Source organism: Mustelus asterias, chromosome 12 (genome assembly GCF_964213995.1).
Source record: "Mustelus asterias chromosome 12, sMusAst1.hap1.1, whole genome shotgun sequence".
NCBI lineage: Eukaryota > Metazoa > Chordata > Chondrichthyes > Carcharhiniformes > Triakidae > Mustelus > Mustelus asterias.
Window position 1 is genome coordinate 84,607,263 of NC_135812.1, and position 24,216 is coordinate 84,631,478.

At 43.0% G+C, this 24,216-nt stretch overlaps 1 protein-coding gene across 3 annotated transcripts in view; it reads left to right on the forward strand.

The window, feature by feature from the left end:
- The window catches only part of rbfox3a (RNA binding fox-1 homolog 3a), a 166,176-nt gene that overhangs the window by 56,618 nt on the left and 85,342 nt on the right, over positions 1 to 24,216 (forward strand). For all 3 annotated transcript variants that reach the window (XM_078225539.1, XM_078225540.1, XM_078225541.1), the window contains exon 3: positions 21,027 to 21,080. In XM_078225539.1, coding sequence (XP_078081665.1) covers positions 21,027 to 21,080 — 54 coding nt within the window. The remainder of the gene's footprint in view (positions 1 to 21,026; positions 21,081 to 24,216) is intronic.

The window sequence follows — 24,216 nt, forward strand, 5'->3', positions numbered from 1 at the left end:
CAATGATGAATGGGTGATAAATGCTGGCCAGCCAGCAACATCCATGTCCCACAAATGAATAAAAGAAATCTTGGCTCTTAACTGTAAGCCCACAGGTTTTAGCATATTTGCATCCAGGTTAACTGGACATGGGAGACAGCATTAATCTGATCCACCCCTCCCACCTTCAGATAGTTTGCCTCATCACTTGTGCAGGAAGGAAGTACTCCAGCATATATCTCTGCCGTATTTTCTCAGCTTTTTTTCAAGATTAAGCTTTCCTCGGCTGAAGTGTCTGGACCTATACTTAGGTTTAAAACCATATGAATAAAAATATTGTAATAAACTCGCAGGACAAGCAACATCCCTTTAAATGCTTCTGGCTGAGTGAGTTTTGCAATTGATAGCCAGTTGGCATTCAGGCCCGACACCCACAGATAAATGAATAATAAAACCTGAGATTGTAGAATTGTGTGTGGCCTAATCCCTGTGTCATCAGCACAGTTATACCTATAGTATGGCTATGGACACTAACCAGACTTTCAATGATTACAAAATCAGGACTTATATCTTCATTTCATGGAGTCACCTTTAATCTCTTCCTTGCCAGTGGACTGTTATGCACACTGTAGAAATAGTGTCACAGTTTGATGCATCAGCTTAATATATAATTTCAATATAATTAAACAGAACAGTTTTGTCAAATATAAATAAGGGTTATTGATTTAAAATTTCAATATCTGGTATTGTTTTATTTATTGGAAAATGCTCATCACAAAATGAATGCATTTCAGTTTCAGTTAAAGAATTAAATATTAAAAACATTTATTAAGCTAACTGGGGATGTCATGTAACTCCATGAGCCATAGTGCTACTGAACATAAATGTGAACTGTAGCACATTGATTCAGGCTAATAATTCCCAGGTCATCCATTTTTAACCTGGAGTAAGGCTCGATGTGGCTCCAACAACAAAGGGTTTATTAAACTAATATATCTATACACAGGATGAGGGTCAGAATGCATGCACAGATCTCCTCCCTGGCTCCAGCTAAAGGTCCACCTTGTCCTAGGACGCCCTCGCTCCTGATTGGCCCAGCTGCCCACACGGCCGTTCAATAGCACCTGTCCTGATCACATGGCCCGCAAAGGATTGTCCCTTAAAGGGTCCACATTACCACATAGCCCAGATCATTCCCATTACGGACAAGAACTAAACATTTCCACAAGGGTAAGGAGATGGGCAGTGACTGAGGCTGTTGTTATTTTTCTCTCAGTGGTCACTTTAAGAGTGGCCTCATCAATTGGAGATTTTCACAGTAACTTCATTGCAGTGCTAATGTAAGCCTACTTGTGACATTAACAAATAAAGCATAAAAATATAATAATTCTGTTTCGACCTCCACTTACTGTTTTCAACCAGCGTTCAAGGTCTCCATAAAGGAAAATGGGGGGAAGCGTAAAACAGACGAGCAATTCATTGTCACCCATTCTACATTATTGCACAAAGCCAAAATCCTTCTGTGATAACCTCTAGTGGTTTAGGACCAGATTGTTGTGTCAGCCATGAAAGATGTCTCGCACAGAGAGACCTCAGGGAAACAGGCACCTTGCAGAATCACATTCGGGAGAAAACAAGAGTGGTTTAATATCACAAAGTAGCACAGAAATATTGGAGACTGTTAGAATGTCTCTAAATATCACTTCTGCAGCTCTTCAACCAACTAAAAGAACTTCCTTCTGTTGTCAAATATTTCTCTGTGGGAGATTTTCTGCAGAGGTTATCACACTCTGAGGGACCCTTGCCCCCCTCCAACTTCAGTAGACAGTGTCAGACACCCAATGGCAGCACTTTCACTGCAAAATCTGAGGGACAATTTCAATGACTTTCTCGGCATTACTTCAATCATGGAAAGAAAAGGTTTGTGCAAGGGGTAAGGGTTCAGTCATGATTAACACCAGATTTCTGCCTCTCCGAGACCTGCCTTGTTGAATTTCCTTGTGTTTTTGTTTCTTCCCATATTCCCGGTCTCCTGGGTCTGAAGTAACCCAGATTAGCAGATCTGAGTGTCCTGCTTTTCAGCTAAAGAATTCGGGATAACTTAAACCAAGAATTATACAGTGCAGCAGGTGTCAACATCATTTGAAGCAAGCCAAACTGGAAAGTGTGGTACACTCATTCCTCATTTCTGCAGCCAGAAATCCTCTTTTGCAGTGTTGCTATTTTTTCCCCCCACTCTGCCTGCACGCTGCTTTCCTCAGTAGTTCTGACAGGGTCAAACCTTTAAAATCCAGCGAAGATAGAACACGCTCCACTGGTGCTTGCAACAAAGACAAATCTTCTCAAATGTTGGCACAAATGAGAGCTCTAAACTTGAGAATCATGCCTGTCAGGTTGTTGCACAGTCTGGGAGACTGACTGCAGAGCCTCAACATAGGTTTGATGTTCCTGAAACATCCTTCCCACTGGAGTTCTGAATCCCATGCCTCGAACGATAAAGGCTCTCCTCTGTTGGGAAAGTGGTGTCGATTTGGTGCAGCATCAACCACTTCCCATTCCTCCAGCTCCCTCATGCTCTGTGAATCAGCCACTATCTAATTGTCTTGGATGGAAGTATCTGTACTGGTGTAAAGGCAGGGAAGAGGCAGGCGGAACAGGAGGTGAGTTAGAGCTGGAGGCTGGCTCGGTGAAACGCAGAGAAGGGCCTACTGCAGCGAAATGAATCCTGATTTATCTCTTTCCATTTCCATCATCATCCTCCTTGTTGTTCTCAATACCATCATCGTCTACAAGGGGGTAGTTATTTCTCCATTCTGTCTGAATTATTTTTATCATCTTCCTCCTCCTGTGCCATCTGCTGTTGTGGTGTGCTGGAAAGAAGGCTAGAATGGGTGAGTTATACCGACTTGCTGATCCGGGTTCCAAGACAACTGGAACAAAGTCACAGAGAGCCGAGAGGAGCTTTTCCTCCCCCCAGTGGCTGACTACGCTCTGCTTTCAGGTGAACAGACACAGTACCATCCCACACCTACCACCCCCCACCAATCCCCACTTCCCCCCACACTGCAGAGTGGAAGTTGGGCATATTGGGGCATGGGGCACTTTTTACTAAGTAGGATGCAATGAGTTGGAAAAATTCCCGACTTCAGATAAGCCCCTCCGTAGCCAAAATCCAGCCCTCAGTCTTCTCTTTTCCAGGGAATGTAGCCGCAGCTTGTTCAGTCTTCCCTGACAGTTGCATCCTCTGAGTTCTGTGAAAGCACTGAACCTCATTGCTCTGTTTACCAGATATCAGCTACTCCGAGTGCTGTTAACCTTAATTGTGCCTCCGCATGCCTTTAAATAACTGTAAGAAGTTTAACAACACCAGGTTAAAGTCCAACAGGTTTATTTGGTAGCAAAAGCCACACAAGCTTTCGAGGCTCTGAGCCCCTTCTTCAGGTGAGTGGGAATTCTGTTCACAAACAGAACTTATAAAGACACAGACTCAATTTACATGAATAATGGTTGGAATGCGAATACTTACAACTAATCCAGTCTTTAAGAAACAAAACAATGGGAGTGGAGAGAGCATCAAGACAGGCTAAAAAGATGTGTATTGTCTCCAGACAAGACAGCCAGTGAAACTCTGCAGGTCCACGCAACTGTGGGAGTTACAAATAGTGTGACATAAACCCAATATCCCGGTTGAGGCCGTCCTTGTGTGTGCGGAACTTGGCTAGATAGCCAAGTTCCGCACACACAAGGATGGCCTCAACCGGGATATTGGGTTTATGTCACACTATTTGTAACTCCCACAGTTGCGTGGACCTGCAGAGTTTCACTGGCTGTCTTGTCTGGAGACAATACACATCTTTTTAGCCTGTCTTGATGCTCTCTCCACTCCCATTGTTTTGTTTCTTAAAGACTGGATTAGTTGTAAGTATTCGCATTCCAACCATTATTCATGTAAATTGAGTCTGTGTCTTTATAAGTTCTGTTTGTGAACAGAATTCCCACTCACCTGAAGAAGGGGCTCAGAGCCTCGAAAGCTTGTGTGGCTTTTGCTACCAAATAAACCTGTTGGACTTTAACCTGGTGTTGTTAAACTTCTTACTGTGTTTACCCCAGTCCAACGCCGGCATCTCCACATCATGACTTTAAATAACTGTGCCAGGAATATCCTACACACTTCTCCAAAGCTGCAATAGTTTGGGCAAATGATTATCAGAAACATCAGGTCGATGCGCAAGTGAGATTGGATTGCGGCACGGTGACACAGTGGTTAGCACTGCTGCCTCACAGCGCCAGGGACCCGGGTTCAATTCTGGCCTCGGGTGACTGTCTGTGTGGAGTTTGCACTTTCTCCCCTTGTCTGTGTGGATGCTCCGATTTCCTCCCACACTCCAAAGATGTGCAGGTTAGGTTGATTGGCCATGTAAAATTGGCCCTTAGTGTCAGGGAGATTAGCACGTTAAATGCGTAGGATTACGGGGATAGGATCTGGGTGGGATTGTTGTCAGTGCAGGTTCGATGGGCCCAATGGCCTCCTTCTGCACTGTAGGGATTCTACGGTTCTATGGTTCTTGCCACCAGTCCCTCCTCAAAGTTACAGCAGTCAATCAGGAAACCACCACCGCCCCAAAAAGACTCCTGGATCCTGGATTCCTGGTCTTGTTACCTACCCTCAACACAATTCAACTGACTGAGCAGCTGGCTGTGTCTCTTTCACTTTTAAAATGGTAAATTAAAAATTGAGTACATAGCGAAGTCATTTATTTTTGCAAAAAGGACAGAAAATGAAAATGTAACCTAAACATTAAAACTCTGGATCAGAGGAACAGAGAATAGGTATTGATTCATTAAAGCTTTTAAAAGACTTCTGTGTGCAAAATAGAATTCCAGGTTTCAACCTTGAACACAATCAGGCAGAGATGATGAATCTGTACAAGACATTGATCAGACTACAATTGGTGTACTGTGTATAGTTCTGTGCACCTCATTTTAGTGAGGATATTGGAGCTACGAGAAGGTGCCGAGTAAATTTACTAATGAAAGAACTTGCACCTAAATGGTGCCTTTCGTGTCTCAGATTGTTCCAAAACACTTTGTAGCCAATTAATTACTTTTAAAGTTCAGTTACTGTTATTTTGTTGGCAGATGCAGCAACTAATTTGTACACAAACCAACAAGTAGCAGTGAGATAAATGATTTGTTTATCTGTTTTAGTGGTGTCGATCACATGGCAGATGAAAGTTAATGCAGAGAAGTGTGAAGTAATATATTTAGCAGCAAGAATTAGCAATGGCAAAATCAAATAAAGGGCACAATTCTAAATGAGGTTCAGAGCAGAGGGAGATGAGGGTATATGTGCACAAATCATTGAAGGTAACAGGGCAGGTTGAGAAAGCGATTAAGAAGAAATGTGGGATCCAGGGCTTTGTAAATAGAGGCACAGGGTGGAATTTTCCCAACCCGCCCGCCACGGGAATCAGAGCAGGCGGGGGCGGACCATGCAAAGATCTATTGACGTCAGGCAGGAATTTCTGGCCTTGGGGCTAGTGCAGCTGGAAAATCCTGCCCATAGAGTACAAAAATAAGCAAGTGATGATGATCCTTCAAAAAAACACTGGTTTGGTGTCAACTGCAGGAGAGACTTGATGGAGGTGTCCAAAATTATGAAGAGTCTGGACAGAGTAGATGGGGAGAAACTGTCCCCATTGGCAGAGGGGTCGAGAACCAGTGGGCTCATTAAGGTGCTTGACAAAGGAACCAAAAGCAACTTGAGGCAAATGTTTTTTTTTACACAGCACTTCTTTTGGATCTGAAATGCACTGCCTAAGGGTGTAATAGAGGCAGGTTCAATCAAAGTTTTCAAAAGGCAATTGGATAATTAGTTGAAGAGAAACCATTTGCAGGCTTATGGGGAAAAGGTAGGGGAGTGGGACTAGCTGAGTAGCTCTTACAGAGAGCAAATGTAAACTGAATGGGAGGCATGGCCTTCTTTTCGAACCATTCCTATGATTCTATCACCCATGATGCAAATCATCTTCACAAGAACAAAAGAAATGGCAGAACAGGCTCGAGGGGCTGAATGTTCTATCCCTGTTCCTGCATTACTATGACCCCATGACCAGGACACCAAGAGAACTCCCCTGCACTTCTGCAATAGCGCTCTGAGATATTTTACCTCCACCTGAATGGGCAGGTTAGAGTTTCAGCTGAAAGACATACAATACAAAGGATGAAAAAATAGAATTATGACAGGCTTGAAAAATAGGACAGTGCCCACTACAGCAGAGTAGGCTGTGTGAAGGCTAAGGAGAGTATTCAAAGAGTTTGAAAGGGCAAAGAGTGAAAGATTATTGATACCGGTGGGTAACAATGTGGAACAATTACATGTAAAGGGGTGGCATCAAGGGATGGTGCTAAAATCCTGCAACAAATGCAAATATCAGTTTGCATAACACAAGTCATTTTTCCACACATCGATCAACTGGTCATAGTATAATCAATTTCCTGAATTCCATTTTGATCAGAAACAATGTAAGTCAGAGAGGAGGAACAAAAATCATTTTCACCAAACCCATTTTCCCTCAGTGTCTATTGAATCTGGAATCTTTTGAAAGCATCGAGGAAATCTCATTTCGCTGTACAAGACTGCAGTCTGTTCCATAATTTAACAACTCTGACTGTGAAACAGTATGGTGGAGGAGCGTAGCTGTGGTCCCGTGAAATAACGAGACATGAATTTTGCACCAATGGTCTCCCACACTGCTGAATGTTTGATATTTGCCAGACTGTTGCAGCGAAATGCTGAGCGGAGGCCGTTGACTCCCACAAAAGGGGAAGGGAAAAGTCAATGAGAACATCCCGGCTTTCCCACCTCCTAACAACTGGTTCAGAGTAAAACTGACAAAAGGCCAGGGAGCAAGTCATCTGGTCATTCACACAACCAGATTTAGCGTTGATCTTGTGATATCTGGGGAAAAAGGAAGAAAGCAATACTTAAAATTGTCGACTATTACGGCACATGAAGAGGGCACTTGGTATGTCACATCTGTACTGGCTTTTTGGAATCACTGTTCAGCATAGTCGCACGCCCTAGATTTTTCCTCTTAACCCTGCAAATCAGTCCATTATGAATACATTGCCTTTTACATAAGAACATAGGCATTAGGAGCAGAAGTAGGCAAATTCAGCCCTTCAAGCCTGCACCGCCATTCAAACAGATCATGACTGATCTCTCCCTGCCCTCAAATCCACTTGCCTAGCCGTTCCACAATACCCCTTTAATTCATTTTTTAAATCAGAAATATACCTATCTCCTTCTTGAAACCATTTAATGATTCAGTTTCCACCGCGCTATGGGGCAGCGAGTTCCACAAATTCACCACCCTCTGCGAGAAGTAGTTCCTCCTCATCTCAGTTTTAAGTCTACCGCCTCTCAACCTATACCAGTGAACTCTTGTTCTCAAATGCCCCATAAGAGGAAACATTTGGTCTAAGTTTACTCTATCAATCTCTTTTAGAATTTTATATACCTCGATCAGATCCCCTCTCATCCTTCTAAACTCCAGCGAATATAAACCCAAAACTGTTTAATCTCTCCTCATACGTCAACCCTTTCATCCCTGGAATCAATCTGGTGAACCTCCTCTGAATTGCCTTCAACGCCATCACATCCTTCCTCAAATAAGGAGACCAAAATGGACACAATACTCCAGATGTGGTCTCACCAACACCCTATACAATCGCAAACATTTCACTTGCAACAAGTGAAATTTACTCGGCTTGTAATCATAATCCAAGTTATTTTTCTTCAGAGCAACACAATAATTTCTTCATCTCCATCCAACTGATTATCTTTGAGCCTCTGTGTCTTTTGGCAATTTTCTACAAGAGTTTTATTCCTGTTTCTCTGCTGAAGATACTGCTCGCAGGCTGAGGTTCAGTTCCACGGGAGTGAGTGAAGTGCACGTGACTGGAATAGTTAAAGTTAAAATTTATTTATTAGTCACAAGTAAGGTTTACATTAACATTGCAACTAAGTTACTGTGAAATTCCTCTAGTCGCCACACTCCGGTGCCTGTTCAGGTCAATGCATCTCACCAGCACGTCTCTCAGACTGTGGAAGGAAACCGGAGCACCCTGAGGAAACCCACGCAGACACGGGGAGAACGTGCAAACTCCACACAGACAGTGACCCAAGTCGAGAATCGAACCCAGGTCCCTGGTGCTGTGAGGCAGCAGTGCTAACCACTGTGCCACCATGCTGCCCCTGACTATTGTTCAGGTGTAAGGCTCAACAGGAAGGGGTAGAATTTTCAATTGCATAATTGCATAAGAGGAGTTCAGTTGTATTTACATAATGTGACCCCAACCTTCAGCCCATGTTGGTGCTGGCACTGCAAGCCTGTTGAAAGAAACCAGAAAGTTGCATGAAAATAACCCCTTAAATGGCTGCCCGCAGTGAATAATAATTCAATTTAAAGGGATGCAGCCACCTATGGAGATTAAAGTGATTTTTACTTTTGATAAAAGGTAATATTTAAAGGTCATTTGGGTGATGAAATACTTGACAAACTCACTGGCTGCACATTAAATATGGAGATACATATTTATGGCCAGGTGTTGTTATGTAGCTGCATAACACTCCCAACATCATCTTCAGGTGAAGTGGGGTTAGAGAAAGAGGTAATTGAACAAACGTGCACAAATATAATTCAATCCCCATGTTAAATATATTGCCCTTATTTCATATTCCTATTATAAAATCCTATGCAAATTTGGAATGGAAGTAGGCCTGTTGGGAGCCAGATGTGGCCAATGATATTTCTGATTAGTAAATACAAGTGATCGATAGACACCATCACTTGACATGTGATCCCAGTGCTGTGGATTTTAATATTTAATGCAATTGTTGGTACAGTGGCGAGATGAAAAGCAGAATGTGCAATTGTTGTTAAGAGTGCTTTCCTTCCATGGTTTCTGACTGGTAGTAAGTATTAAGTAAATATTCACATGTGTAAGGAATTTTTGACCAAAATTAGAGCAGTGTCATGGAGACCAGCAGGGTAAATACATGGGGTTTTGGGTATAGGGCCTAATGAGCTGAATGACCTTCTTCTGCACTGTAGGGATTCTGTGTGGCTAAAATAGTGTTGTTGTTGCAATTTCTACTGATCACAATGCTGCAAACCACAATGGATGCTGGGCCAATTCTTCATTTTAAATCTGAGATTGCTTAATTTCTGCTAATCAGTTGGCCCAGATCTTCCAAGGAGCGGTAATCATCATCGGATTGCCACTCCATTCGAATATTTCCCCAACTCGATGTTGCTTCATGTTTCTCCTCCTGAGCCTGGATTCCCCAGAGATGCAGAGCGCAACATCCCTTGGAGAACTCCATTGCAATGGAGTAGAGTTGGGGGGGAAAGGCAGAGCACGCTCCCATTATTCAGCACTGGCTGCCATATGGTGAAGGTCCAGTTTGAATGTCAGTGAATGGATGGGTGAGTGAACAGGTGGTAGGTTGGGTAACTGGGTGAGGTAAGTGGGTAGGTGGGTAAATGGGTGAGGTGTGTAAGTGGTAGGTGGATGGGGTGGGATGTGGGTGCTCTGGCAGGTGGATGAGGTAGCAAGCGAGTGAGGTGGCAGGTGAGTAGAGTGGCAGTTGAGTAGTGTGGCTGGTGAGTAGGCTGGCAGATGGATGGAGCGGCTTGTGGGTGAAATGTAGATGGGTAGTGTGGCAAGTGAACGCTGTGGCAGGTGAATAGGGTTCCAGGTGGGTAGGGAGGCAGGTGAGTGAGGTGGCAGGTGAGTGAGATATCAGATGGATGAGGTGGTAAGTGGGTGAGGTGGTAGTCAGATCTGATGAGATAGTCAGAGCGAGGCAGTGGTCACTGTGAGCAATTTGTGGGTCAGTTCTGTAGTTCTCCAGAGGTTAGACTAAGTTGTAAATTGTCTAACATTTCCTGAGTAACGATCCAGGTAAGTACATCAGAACCGCTCCAAATCTCTGACTCTAACTCATAGAGTCAGTGACATTCATGGAGGGTCCCAAGGAACAGGGGAATTCCCATGTAAATCCACGCAACAGGCCTTTCATAGAATCAGAACACACATATAAGTGGTACTTCCGGTCTCCAATGATCTGGAAACCGGAAGATGTGGGCCATTACAGGATATGAGACAAGGGTGTCCATGTGACGTTCGGTCACAGATAAGCATGATCTCGTTGATGAGTAGAAGAGGCTCAAGGGACTAATATTCCTACTGCTGCTCCTATTTTCCTTTAATACTAGCCTATGTAGACAAATAATAACTTCCTCTCATCAGTGGTGACGCCGTACTGCATCGACTGACAATTACAATGTGACATGTTTAATATGAATGTAGGAATTTTCATTAATAAAGGGACTGTGGCAGAGTACATTTTTTAATATATAATGCATAAATACACATGCATCCAGCTCGACAACACGACACAATTAACAGCAATAAGCTAATTTAGATTCTGCTGCTGTATGTTGTTTGACAGCCTGTTCTGAGTTTTTTCACTGATGAGTGTCTGTTTCACATTTGTAAGAAGGCCATATGGATGTATTTTGATTGTTACTATGCAGGAATCAATTATTTTTTAAGTATTTCCTATGAAGGCAGTGTACATTTGTCCAATATATTAATGGCATGCTGTGTCCATGGTTTCATTAAAGTCAGAAGTAAGTGTCAGGGAATAGAATATTCTTTCCAGCCAGATACTTTGAAGAAATGACTGTTATATACAACATGGGTTTGCTGCAATATAAACATTCTATTACCGACTATCAGCAGCTAAACCCCAGCCTCAGAAGATTGATTGAATTTCTTCAGCCTCGTTCTCGTCATCTTTTGAATTGCTGTACTCTTGATTCATAATCAGCATGTGATCCTTAAAGATCTGAAATTGGCATGGTAGCACAGTGGTTAGCACTGCTGCCTCACAGCGCCAGGGACCCAGGTTCAATCCCGGCCTCGGGTCACTGTCTGTGTGGAGCCTGCACGTTCTTCCCGTGTCTGCGTGGGTTTCCTCTGGGTGCTCCGGTTTCCTCCCACAGTCCAAAGATGTATGAGTTAGGTGGATTGGCCATGCTAAAATTGCCCTTTAGTGTCAGGGGGATTAGCAAGGTAAATATGTGGGGTTACAGGGATAGGGCCTGGGTGGGATTGTTGTTGATATGGCCTCCTTCTGCACTGTAGGGATTCTGTGATTCTATTCTACGAAATCACATTCACTGCAAAATTTAATGTTAGGTTACAATTGTAAATGCAGCTGAATTGAAATATTGTGTGGATAACACCATAAACTAATATCACAATCGTCAGGGAAATCTTCAGCTGACAAAGGTCAGAGAAAGCCAAGTGGGCTGGATTTTCACAAGTACAGCCATGAACCCAAGGTCAGGCGATTGTTCTTGTCAACCTCTGCTTTTTTGTGTGGGAGCTGCTGAGTCTTTGTGCGTCTTCAAGAGAGAGCTTGACTGGGGCAATAATCGTGGGCTAAATGGCATTACAGTCAACACATTGACCCATGCAGTCTCCTGTACAGGTGTCATTCCCTGACAGGATTGGAGAGGAACTTTCCAGAACATTGTTATTTTACTGGGCCAGAGTTTTCCAATCTCATTACCTCTTCCAGGCACTTACATGGTTATGGGAGAAGTTGAAAATGCCCAGTCAGGAGGCTCCAGCTATCATTTGTGTGGACAGCCTGAATGGACCAGTTTGTATTGTATCTCAGAATAAGGGGTAGGCCATTTTTGACTGAGATGAGGAGGAATTTCTTCACTCAGAGGCTGGCGAATCTTTGGAATTTACTGAGCATGGTAATAGATTTCTGGAGACTAATGATGTCATGATGTGGAGATGCCGGCGTTGGACTGGGGTAAACACAGTAAGAAGTTTAACAACACCAGGTTAAAGTCCAACAGGTTTATTTGGTAGCAAAAGCCACACAAGCTTTCGGAGCTCTAAGCCCCTTCTTCAGGTGAGTGGGAATTCTGTTCACAAACAGAGCATATAAAGACACAGACTCAATTTACATGAATAATGGTTGGAATGCGAATACTTACAACTAATCAAGTCTTTAAGAAACAAAACAATGTGAGTGGAGAGAGCATCAAGACAGGCTAAAAATGATGTCTAACTAATGTCTAATGTCTAACTAATGTCTAACTAATGATGTCAACAGATATTGAGAGAGTGCAGAAAAGTGGCACTGAAGTAGACAATCAGCCATGATTTTAATTGAATGATGTAATAGGCTCGATGGGCTGAAGAGCCTACTCCTGTTCCTATGAATCTTTTTTTTAACATTCTTTCATGGGATGTGGGCATCGCTGGCAAAGCCAGCATTTGTTCCACATCCCTATTTGCTCTTATACTGACCTTGCCAAGTCATCTCAGAGTCAACTGCTTGCTGTGGGTCTAGAGTCAAATGTAGGCCAGGTCAGGGAAGGAGGGTGTATTCCCTTCCCTGAAGGACATTGATGAACCAGATGGATTTTTACGACAGTCAATGATAGCTTCATGGTCACTGTTACTGAGACAAGTTTTAAATTCCAGATTTATTAACTGAATTGAAATTCCACCAGCTGCCGTGATGGGATTTGAACCCATGTCCCCAGAGCATTAGCCTGGAACTCTGGATTGCAAGTCCCTCTCCATTATGGAAGGAAAACTGGCTGTGCTCTGCACAGGGTATGTGATGCTGCTGTCCACCAGATCTTTTTCTCTGCATTCCACACAGGTGATGCTTTACACCGAGGCAATACAGATGAGAATTTACTGCCCGTGATTCAACAGACTTAGTCATAGTTTCTAATGTGTCGGTGCAGACTCGATGGGCCAAAGGGCCTCTTCTGTGCTGTATGATTCTATGATTCTCTGTTGAGGCTACATTTTAAAAACCAGCACTCGAACTACGATGACACCAATTTCCAATCAGTGCTGATAAATCTGTGGCCACTTGGCCTGGAGTGTATCTGAAAGGATTGTGCTTTAATAAACTGACCTAGTCAACCTCCTGCTCAGGAAGTATTCCTTCCTCGTTACTGTGGTTGACTGGGCACATTTTTTTAAAATGTTACAGATCTTGCTTAAATGGTCTGCAAGTTACATTTTGACATTAGCAATCATTTAGTAAGAGGCCCTGAGAAATTCTCTGCATCTGTCAACTCTCTCCGATGTTCTGATGTGTCAGCTAAGCACTTTGAGTCCACCTTTTCCCCAGCAGAAAATAGAACTCTGAGACTTTTCGCAGCAATTAAAATGAGAGTTTTGTAGTAATTAGCCATTTATGATAAAAGCCTTTATTATATCCTGTCAGAAAAGGAGAGATATTGCGATGAGTATCTCAACTTGTCCCTGAGGGTTCATTAAGATTTAAAACACAAAGCAGCAATTGAACAGAGAGAAATAATGCCCTCAAAAACAACACTAAAAGGTGAGAGAGGGAAGATATTGATAGTGCAGAGAACAAAGTCAAATACATTTTAGCAAAAGAAATCTCATCTGCTAATTCCTAGTCCTTCAAATTGGATCAATGCACTTTATGTTTGCAAAGCCCCATTTCCTCTGCATTGCTCAAGGATGACTCTAACTTGGATTGTTTGGTAGGGTTATCTATACATCATATTAAAAATCTTGTGTATCTGCACACACCTTGTCCACAATGGTTATTTTCCATCCATTAATCTTTTCTCCTGTTACCATTTCTTCCCCAAATAGAACTGCCTATGTAAAAATTTGTAAGGGGAATTACCAATGTAAATAGTTGCTTAAAACATGTATTCATGAACCAATTGGATCACTCAAAAGGCATTTTCAAAAACTGATGCCTACGTTTTTTCCGTTCACAATTGAAAATACATGGAATGCAATGTTATTAACTACACAGGACTTTTTTCCCCCCCACTGGTGTCCAACAATGATGCTGCCAAAATATGCTCCCATTTTTGAACTCGGCATTGGCACTGCAGAGGCCCAAGGATCAAGATTGGGTCTCATCCGTATATTCGGGGTGAACTGCCGGTAATAATGGCTCCTTTGTAGCCAGCTCTCCCAATGGAAGAAACCAAATAGCAACCACCTGCCTCCCTGGTAAACCGCAGGGGTGGGAAGACCATAAGACAAAAGATATAGGAGCAGAATTAGGCCATTCTGCCCATCAAGTCTGCTCTGCGCCATTCAATCATGGCTGATATGTTTCTCAACCACGTTCTACCGCCTTGTCCCCGTAACTTTGATCCCCTTACCAATCAAGAACCCATCTATCCGTGCCATAAATATCAATGACTTGGCCTCCACAGCTTTCTGTGACAATGAATTCCACAGATTCACCACCCTTTGGCTGAAGAAATTCCTTCTCATCTCGGTTCTAAAGGGCCATCCCTTTACTCTGAGGCTGTGCCCTCGGATCATAGTCTCTCCTACACATGGACGGAGGGGGGTGGTTTGGTAGCAGTGTGTGTTGGGGGGTGGGGTGGGGTGTTGAAATAGGCTACAAGAAGGAGGGAGAGGTTGTGGTGAAAAAATTCGAAAGCTTAGTGACTAGTGGGGTGCCGCAGGGATCGGTGCTGGGGCCTCAACTATTTACCATATACATAGACGATCTGGAGGAGGGGACCGAGTGTAGGGTAACAAAGTTTGTGGATGACACAAAGATGAGTGAGAAAGCAAATTGCGTGTAGGACACAGAGAGTCTGCAGAGAGATTTGGACAGGCTAAGTGAGTGGGCAAGGATCTGGCAGATGGAGTATAACGTTGGTAAGTGTGAGGTTATCCACTTTGGAAGGAATAATAGTAAAATGGACTATTATTTAAACGGTGAAAAATTACAACATGCTACTGTGCAGAGGGACCTGGGGGTCCTTGTGCATGAATCACAAAAACTCAGTTTGCAGGTGCAGCAGGTAATGAAGAAGGCGAATGGAATGTTGGCCTTTATCGCGAGAGGGATGGAGTATAAAAGCAGGGAGGTCATGCTGCAACTGTACAGGGTACTGGTGAGGCTGCACCTAGAGTACTGTGTACAATTTTGGTTCCCTTATTTAAGAAAGGATATATTAGCTTTGGAGGGGGTACAGAGAAGGTTCCGGAGATGAGAGGGTTAGCTTATGAGGAGAGATTGAGTAGACTGGGCCTGTACTCATTGGAGTTTATAAGGTTGAGGGGAGATCTTATAGAGACATATAGATAATGAAGGGGCTAGACAGGGTAGAAGGAGCGAGGTCATTTCCACTTACAATGGAAACAAGAACTAGGGGGCATAGCCTCAAAATACGGGGGAGTCAATTTAGAACAGAGTTGAGGAGGAACTTCTTCTCCCAGAGGGTAGTGAATCTTTGGAATTCTCTGCCCAATGAAATAGTAGAGGCTACCTCGTTAAATGTGTTTAAGTCACAGATAGATGGATTTTTAACCATCAAGGGAATTAAGGGTTATGGGGAGCGGGCGAGTAAGTGGAACTGAACCCACTATCAGATCAGCCATGATCTTATTGAATGGCGGAGCAGGCTTGAGGGGCTAGATGGCCTACTCCTGCTCCTATTTCTTATGTTCTTATGTTCTTATCTGTGATTTGTAACTGCAGAGACCGTTGAAGTATCACGAATGGGGACGGTCCAAACCTACCCCCCTCATGAGATGACCAATTTGCGGAGGGGGTCCTGCTGCAGGCATTGACTTGGGATGTCTAAAAAATTGGTCCACTGAACTTGGCAGTGAGGCCAATGCTTTGGCAAATTGAACATAGAGCATCCACTACTGAATTGCATGTTTTATGTCTGATTAGTAATTGCAACACATAACAATTTTTACCCACAGCCTGTCCCTCATAAATCAATAACCGGACACATCTAGTTGCAACCACACAATTTCAGAACACAGCCACAGAAATCTTTATTTGCAGTTTTGGAGCAATCTCGCATTCCATCAAATGAAATGATAAAAAGAGCAAATAGAATTGAGTACAAAAGTAGAACTGGAAGCTATTGCCGCTTAGTGTGCAACCATTTTTCTGCCGGAATTGTATTCACTTATCAGAAATAGTCATTGAATCCCATACGCATTAAATAAAAATTTGAACACTGGCAAAAACCTGAACAGAAAATTGGACAATTCAGTTCACTATCAGAATATTACAAATTACAGATACGATCTGTGGCTCTGTTCAGTCCTCTAATTTGTTTTCTAATCAGAATTAATCATTTGCAGGAAATCATTTGCGGCGATTCTGATGAAGGTGTTTGGAGTTTTAAATAAACAAGTATTCAGTAATGAAAAATCGTCCAGGAATTCTAAGTGGACTGTTACTCGGTTTTCTGCAGAAATATTTCTGCTGTACTTTCAACTAAATGATTTATTCAATGCTGAAATATTAAACGCTCTTACCTTAGCTTAAACTTAATGCAGTATAATGGGAAATTAAATTTAAAAAACACAGGAGCGGCTTTGGAGGCTATAAAATGTGGATAAAATACATGCGCTGAAAATTAATTTACAGATAAAAATATTCAGTCATTAGGTATAAATGTTAAGGATATAACAAAACAGATTATACCTTCAATCAATATTCATGGACATGCTCACATATGACCATGATAATGTTTGTTTAATGAGAGTACCTGGATAAGACAACCATGGTAGAAATCTCCTTGGTCACAGATTATTATTATGTATTTAGCTTTTTTTTTCTGAAATGTAATAGACGGAGGTATTTCAAAACTAACAGAATGAAGGAATTTTTAACCGTTGAAAGGAATGAGTGGGAAGGCTAGATGCAGAATTAATTGGCCAAGGATGGATCGTAGAGGCTGGATTCAGAGATATCCCTTATCTGAAGGCAAGGGTTGGTCAATCCAATAGTTGTTCCCCCCAGCCCACTCAAACAGGGCACAATCAACCCCCACCCTGTAATGCAGACAGCACAGCAACTTGGTGCCACAGTGTCCAGCTAGTGCTGACAGCTCAATGGAGCAGAGGATGAATATCGTGCAAGGGTAACATCAGTTAAAGCTAACTTTGGACTGTTTAAAACCAGCCAGACTGGAACTTGTGCTGGGAGGTCATTATGAGCTGAATCTGACCTAGGATAGACAGAGCAATGACACAATGTGGGAGAGCACAGGTTCTAAGTTTTTTGGACTGCACTGGAGGCCTTGGTAAAGGAGGTGCAAGGAAGAAGAGATCCACAAGGAGCCAGGAGGCCTAAAAGACACATGCTCAGAAGGCAATTGGAGCAGAGAATCCTGAAGGTAAATATCAGGAGCCAAGCCCTGAAGACTTGGATGCAATGCTACAAGATGTTCAGTGATTTCATAGTGATCACAGTGTACCGCGAACCTCAGACAACGGCCAGCTCAGCAGACCATCGCCATCACTCACTTACCAACATCAATCAATCAGGCCTCGTACTTGACGTATACCGTCACCAAATCTCAAAGTTTGTACACACATCACTATTGAACTATGACAGCTGTGTCAAATAAACAGATAGCATGACACACAATGACAAACATCCCTCTATCTCATACTCCCAGAATGGCATCACTACTGTTGCCTGTCAACCAGCCTGCTCAGTCGACTGCCATTAAATGCAGAGGTGATAGAGTCATAGATGGGCCTTCTATCCCCACAGCCGCTCAAGGTTGTCCTTCAAGACCATCTGCGGGCTCCTCCACTGAACGTCAGGAGCCTTCCACCAGCTAATGGAGTTTCACTGCATAGGACAATGAGGACAGGCAAAGGCACAGAGACGTGAGGGGGGGGGAGTTTTCCTGCCCACCCGCCACAGGAATCGTAGCAGATGAGGGGCAGACCATGCAAAGGTCCATTGACCTCGGGCAGGATTTTCCGGTTTTGAGGCGAGCGTGGCTGGAAAATCCCGCTCCTGATGAGCTGATTTTTATGTGCAATATGGAATGATGTTAATTACAAATTTGATTTGGAATGTTTGCTTTTCTTTTTGCAATACGATCAAGAGGACACTGTGATAGCCAGTGACATAGGGAAGGGGGTGTCGATGAAGAGTTTCAGTTACTGGTATCACAAAGAGCCTGGCCACAGAGAGAATACATGTGTTGCTCTTTCTTCCCTCTCCCCCTTTTCCTCCTCCATCTTCCAGCACCTCATCCTGTTCTGCATGGTCCCTGTTCATTCTCCATGCCATGCTGTATCCAAGGGGAGTGGCTATTAGTGCATCCATGTACGGGGGCAATTGGTTTGTACAGAAGCCTTGAAATCAGCAAACCCTCCTTGCTCATTGCCACACCACTCCCTGTAAATGTAGACTACTTTAAACAGCTATGCAAAGCAGGAAGCAGTTGTAGAATTGAAGCAACAGTTAGAAGAAATCAACCTGCAACAAAACTGCAGGTAGTTGATGGTCCTTTTATGCAGTGCTGGTGGAGGCCCTTTACGGCTGCTGAACATGTGTTTGGCAATGCAAGGTTAAAAGATGGCATTAGCTGGAGTGTTGCTCTCCAAAATGGCATGACTGGTGACAAATCAGTGTCGCACTCTGATTGATGCCTTCATTAATATGGTGCCCAGCACAACTCACTCTAAAGGTGTGCATGAATGCCAAGGATTCTACTTTTGCTACCAAATGGAATGTGTAATGCCCAAACAATGAGTGCTACTGTCTCAACCTTTGCACCCCTAGGTCAAGAGTTAACTAGAGACCGTAGAGACTTGGTTCCATGTTGTCCCTTAAGTGGAGCTACTAAAGTTAGAGTTAACCTGATGTGACCGAGCCAGGGTCCTCAGTTTGCTTTTGAGGAGGAGCAGGGGAACTTTGAGGTCATAAACCCTCGTGCACAGGGGCTGCGTCCAGAATTGGCACAAACATTGCAATCTCTTTGTTGTGGTCCTCACATCTGAGACACAGTTCCCATGGAGTGATTGGCTCACTCAAGCATGAAACTCTCTGCCCAACAGCTCATTCTTTTATATATGATAGATGCAAGCTGCAATTTTCCTTTGTAACGTGCAGAGAAACAAAACGCTGTATTGCTACTGGAGTTTGTGGTTTACTGTAATACATGAAGATTATTTCCCTGTAATTTTTATATCTGCATCACAAGTCCATCGCTTCAGTTATGCATTCAACTTGTTGCTCTTTATTGCTGACAATCCCCTGTTTTGTGTAGTTCTTTCCCAATATAAGATCAGACTTTTCCATGAATAAAAAAATGACTTGCACAATAGTAGGTTGATGAATTGCAGATCTGTATGGAGGAAGGTAGTTTTGGGTGTGTATATATATGTATGCATTCATGCATATATGGATGTAAAATCACTTGTGCTTTTATGGGATCATTTACACATCTGCTGTTCACCACAGCCATATGTCTGGGGGTGAGTCGCCCATAAAAATTCTAAGTGTCGAATTTCTAAAAACTGGAGTAAATTCTGCTGTTTTTTTCAGCAGAAGTTTCAAAATGAATCTCCCACACTCTGTGCATTGCAGAGTGCACTAGCGTGAATCAGTTCAAAAAGCTGGGGGCAGGGCCTATCTCTGCTGGAGAGGCCAGCAGCATAGCGCTGAGCAGGCCACTGTGCATGCACCGATCTGTCAGTGCCAGGCTCCTGATAGCTGGCCAGCTCGATCGCTGGCTAGCCCCACAAGCCTCGCATCGCTGGCCGTGCGACCCCCCCTACAGCCTGATCACTGGCCCCCCAAACATGCCCAGGCTTGACGGCCCCCCCTCCCCGCAGCCTTGATCTCCTGCCCCTCCTCACCAATCCCCCCCTTCCCCCACATACCCGATCTATAAAGGCAGTGCAGTAGGATGGGAGAATCACCCTCTCTATAGCTGTTGGAAGCTTATGCCCTTACCCATGTGGTAAGAGATGGATAATCAAGTCACTAATTGAGCGAGTTTTGATTGAGTTTTAATTGCAAAGCACAAGCTCATGTTATTAATGTCTGTCAACTCCCCAATATGTGACTGCCTCGACCCACTTGTTGCTGCCATGTGTACGCTCTAGGTCGATTTTCTTACTTAAACTGGATGGATTGTCACTCATAATGTTTAGTAGCCAAAAGTCAGTGGATTGAGGATTATTGCTCATCTGTATGCTGCTCACTTTAATGACTTTTTTTCCTCAGCTGGGTAATTTTAGGGGTGTTTTGGTGCTTCCCCACTTTCAAACATCAGAGTTGATATTTTAACTTTGCTCACCTCATTAATTGAAATCTATTAATTCTGGTGCAAATACCAATTTCATGGAGCAATCATTGCAGTTATTTTGATGTCAGTTCATAAGCATAGACTCATTGTTAACAATAAAATCATGTGAAATAATCAAAGTTGAAGAGGACATTATTTATCTGCTTGTGGTTTAATGGTTCTAACCAGAAAATTGGAATGCCTGGTCATGTCGTTTATCATAGAATCCCTACAGTACTGAAGGAGGTCATTTGGCCCATCGGGTCTGTACTGACCACAATCCCACCCAGGCCCTATTCCCGTAACCCCACACATTTACCCTGCTAATCCCCCTGACACTGGGTCAATTTAGCATGGCCGATCAAACTAACCTGCACATCTTTGGACTGTGGGAGGAAACCGGAGCACCCGGAGGAAACCCACACAGACACAGGGAGAATGTGCAAACTCTACACAGACAGTGACCCAAGGCTGGAATTGAACCTGGGTCCTGCTAACCACTGTGCCGCCCCATTTTATTTTGAATAAATTTACAAGTAAGTAATGGCACAACACCTTCTATGGGAAAATTATATGGGTTACCTTCTGCATCGTAGAGATAATCCTTTTATAAAATTAACTGAATGCTGTAAAGCAATTGAATTGGGAAGAGGAAACCCCCATTACAGATGTTTCCATGTTCAAACTCCTTACATAATTTCTAAGTTCCGCTCTCCTTCAGCACCTTGAGTGGCTGGACTGTTGCAAGGAGGCGCGAGTCTTTCAGTTCCATTATGGATTGTTTCTGAAGTTTGTACGTGGTGAATCACAGTATAATATTTCTAATGATTGTCTCTCTTGTTTCTTTTACAGCAATTTGGTAAAATTTTAGACGTTGAAATAATTTTTAATGAGCGGGGTTCTAAGGTAAGCGAGACATTCTAAACTTATTTGTTTGATCTTTTAATGTAGTTTCGGTGAATTTAACAGAGACCCAGTGGGTATTATATGTTATGTATGAGTGTACTATGTAGGTACTCATAGGTTATTGTATAAAGCACATTCTTAATTCTGCAGTAAGAAGTCTCACAACGCCAGGTTAAAGTCCAATACGTTTATTTGGAATCACGAGCTTTTGGAGCGCTCCTCTTCCATCAGGTGAATCAGCATTATTTCCTGCAGACATACGGAAATATTATTGAGTCCACTCACCCGATGAAGGGGCAGCGCTCTGAAAGCTTGTGATTCCAAATAAACCTGTTGGATTTTAACCTGGTGTTGTGAGACTTCTTACTGTGCCCACCCCAGTCCAACGCCGGCATCTTCACATCATTCTTAATTATAGACAGCTTTGCCTATCAGAATGCTTATATGTACATGTGCATGTGGCATCAGTAGTTTTCCTGCTAACAATAATCACAAATTTCCCAAGGGTTGCATGCTCACACTATGGGATAGATTACCCAATGGACTCAATTAGAAATACACAGAGGTACAGACAAATTTCAATTCGAAAACGGATTCTGTGCTCCATGCTAACAGTCTGCTGAATATTTTAGTAACAAGTGCTGATGTGGAAGGTGGTCTGGATGAGCAACTGAATTGGAGAGCGAAAATGAGCTCAATTAGCATATGGGGCTCAAGTGACAAAATTGCCGAGGCATTTTAGGTTAATGGCTGTATACCTACTGATACTAACCGCTCCATTGTACCATCAGACCCGGTAATATTGGCATGACGGGCTGCTTCACCAGAGCGCAGTAAAACAAATATAGCATTGCATCTCCTCACTGCTATTTGTCTTTAATGAGGGTGCAGATGATATCAGTGAGCCAGTCCATGTGGGTCCTTCATAATCTCTAAGAGTGTGGAAATACTGGATGTTAGACTAAAGATCAGTCTGCAGTTTGGGGCATGATGCTCATATATCATTTCATATGTCACTTGTAGACATATGATAAGTATCCCAGCTCTTCGGCACAAAATGAGTGTGATAATATTGTAATTAAGGATTTTGCGAACTATGATTTTGGAGATTTCAACATCTTAAAAAGTGAAATGCTGCTCAGAGGCTGAAGAGTGGTCTGTTGCCCTGAAAGGGTTATGGGGTGAAACTGCAGGTTTAAAAGGGATAATGTGCGAAATAGCAGGATTAGAGGATTAATGTGTAAAGCAGCAGGGTTAGAGGATTAATGTGTGAAGCAGCAGGGTTAAGGGATTAATGCATAAAACAACAGGTTTAAAAGATTAGTGTGTGAAACGGTAGGTTTAAAAGGTCAGTGTTTGAAACAGTAGGTTTATTGGGTTAATGTGAAAAAGAGTAGGTTTATAGGATTAAAAGGACAAAACGTTCTTGTTGGTAGTAACTGGACATGGTGTTTGCACTATTATTAGACCGGCCTCACGCTAGCACCCATAGTGGGTAGGGGCAGGATGAACGGATCGTAAGGTAATGAGGGCTGTTGATCTGTCACCGAATTGTCACCAGCTTTTGGGAGAGTTGAGTGGGGTTATGAGGAAAACGTGAGTTCAAAGTCAGATATTTTTAAAAATTTACTTTGGATTCCAGGAGACCAGTATCCATTAGCATTTACACTGCTAAATCCAACTTCCATATCCTAGTCAGAGCCAGCCTGCCATTGGGATCAGGGAGCTGAAATTCATGGTGTACATACCAGAAGCATTGGCTTAATAAAGTGGCCGTTGGTGTTATCTCTACTTTGTTAAATTATTTATCTAAAAACTATTTCTGCTTTGCTTCTATGACTGCAACTTTGCTGCAACTTCCTCCATTATTACTTTACCACATCTCCCACTGTTATTTCCACTACTTAGTACATCTACAAATACTGTTATTTCTAATACCACAACAACATTACAGTGAATCCTTTCAGCAGCAAGACAGGTCTTAATTTTCACTCTGTGCTTCCCAATGGTTTTCAAAAACCGAGGTGAAAAGCTGGCCCATTGTGTGAGCAAGAGTAAATAATTTATGCCAAGTCTGAACATCTTTTAGCCATTCACATGCTAGACTCACCACATAAACACAATGTCTACAAGAACAGGTCAAAGACTAGGAATGCTGTGTTGAATAACTCATCTCCTAACTCCCCAAAGCCTGTCCACCATCTACAAGGCACAGGTCAGGAGTATGATGGATCCAGTTGCCTGGATGGGTACAGCTCCAACAACACCCAAGAAGCTTGACACCATCCAGGACACAGCAGCCCGCTTGATTGGCACCACACCTACAAACATCCACACTCTCCACCACCGACGCTCAGTAGCAGCAGTGTGTACTATCTACAAGATGCACTGCAGAAATTCACCAAATTATGAGACAGCACCTTCCAAACCAAAGACCACTTCCATCTAGAAGGACAAGGGCAGCAGATACATGGGAACACCACCACTTGGAAGTTCCCCTCCAAGCCACTCGCTATCCTGATTTGGAAATATATCACCGTTCCTTCGCAGTCACTGGGTCAAAGTCCTGGAATTCCCTCCCTAGTGGCATTGCTGTCAACCCACAGCACACGGACTGTAGCATTTCAAGAAGGCAGCTCACCATCACCTTCTCAAGGGCAACTAGGGATGGGCAATAAATGCTGGCCAGCCAGCGACGCCCATGTCCCATAAATTAATTTTAAAAAACTCTAGCCAATGGCAATAATAAATGGCAATCACAATCAAGATCCCCTCAACTTATACTGACATTAATTGACCACAACTAACAGTAGAAGTTTTTCTAAATATTCCAAATTCAATATAAACATGCAAATTTCTGCCATACTTTCTACCAATCTTGGTGCATTACATTACCTCTTGAAGTATTGTAGTTTAGTTCAGTGAGTGACATCTTCCCACATGTTCCAAATATCTTCCCATATGTTTTAATCAAGCAAAGTCTATTCTAAACATGGAGTAATTTGGAAGGAATGACAGCACATGTCTTTAATGCAGCTTAGATGAGCAGAGGATGCGCTTAAATGCACTGCAGACATCCTTTGAGAATATATGAAAGCTGCCACTTTCAGTAAAATGTTTCAGGCCAATGTTGAAA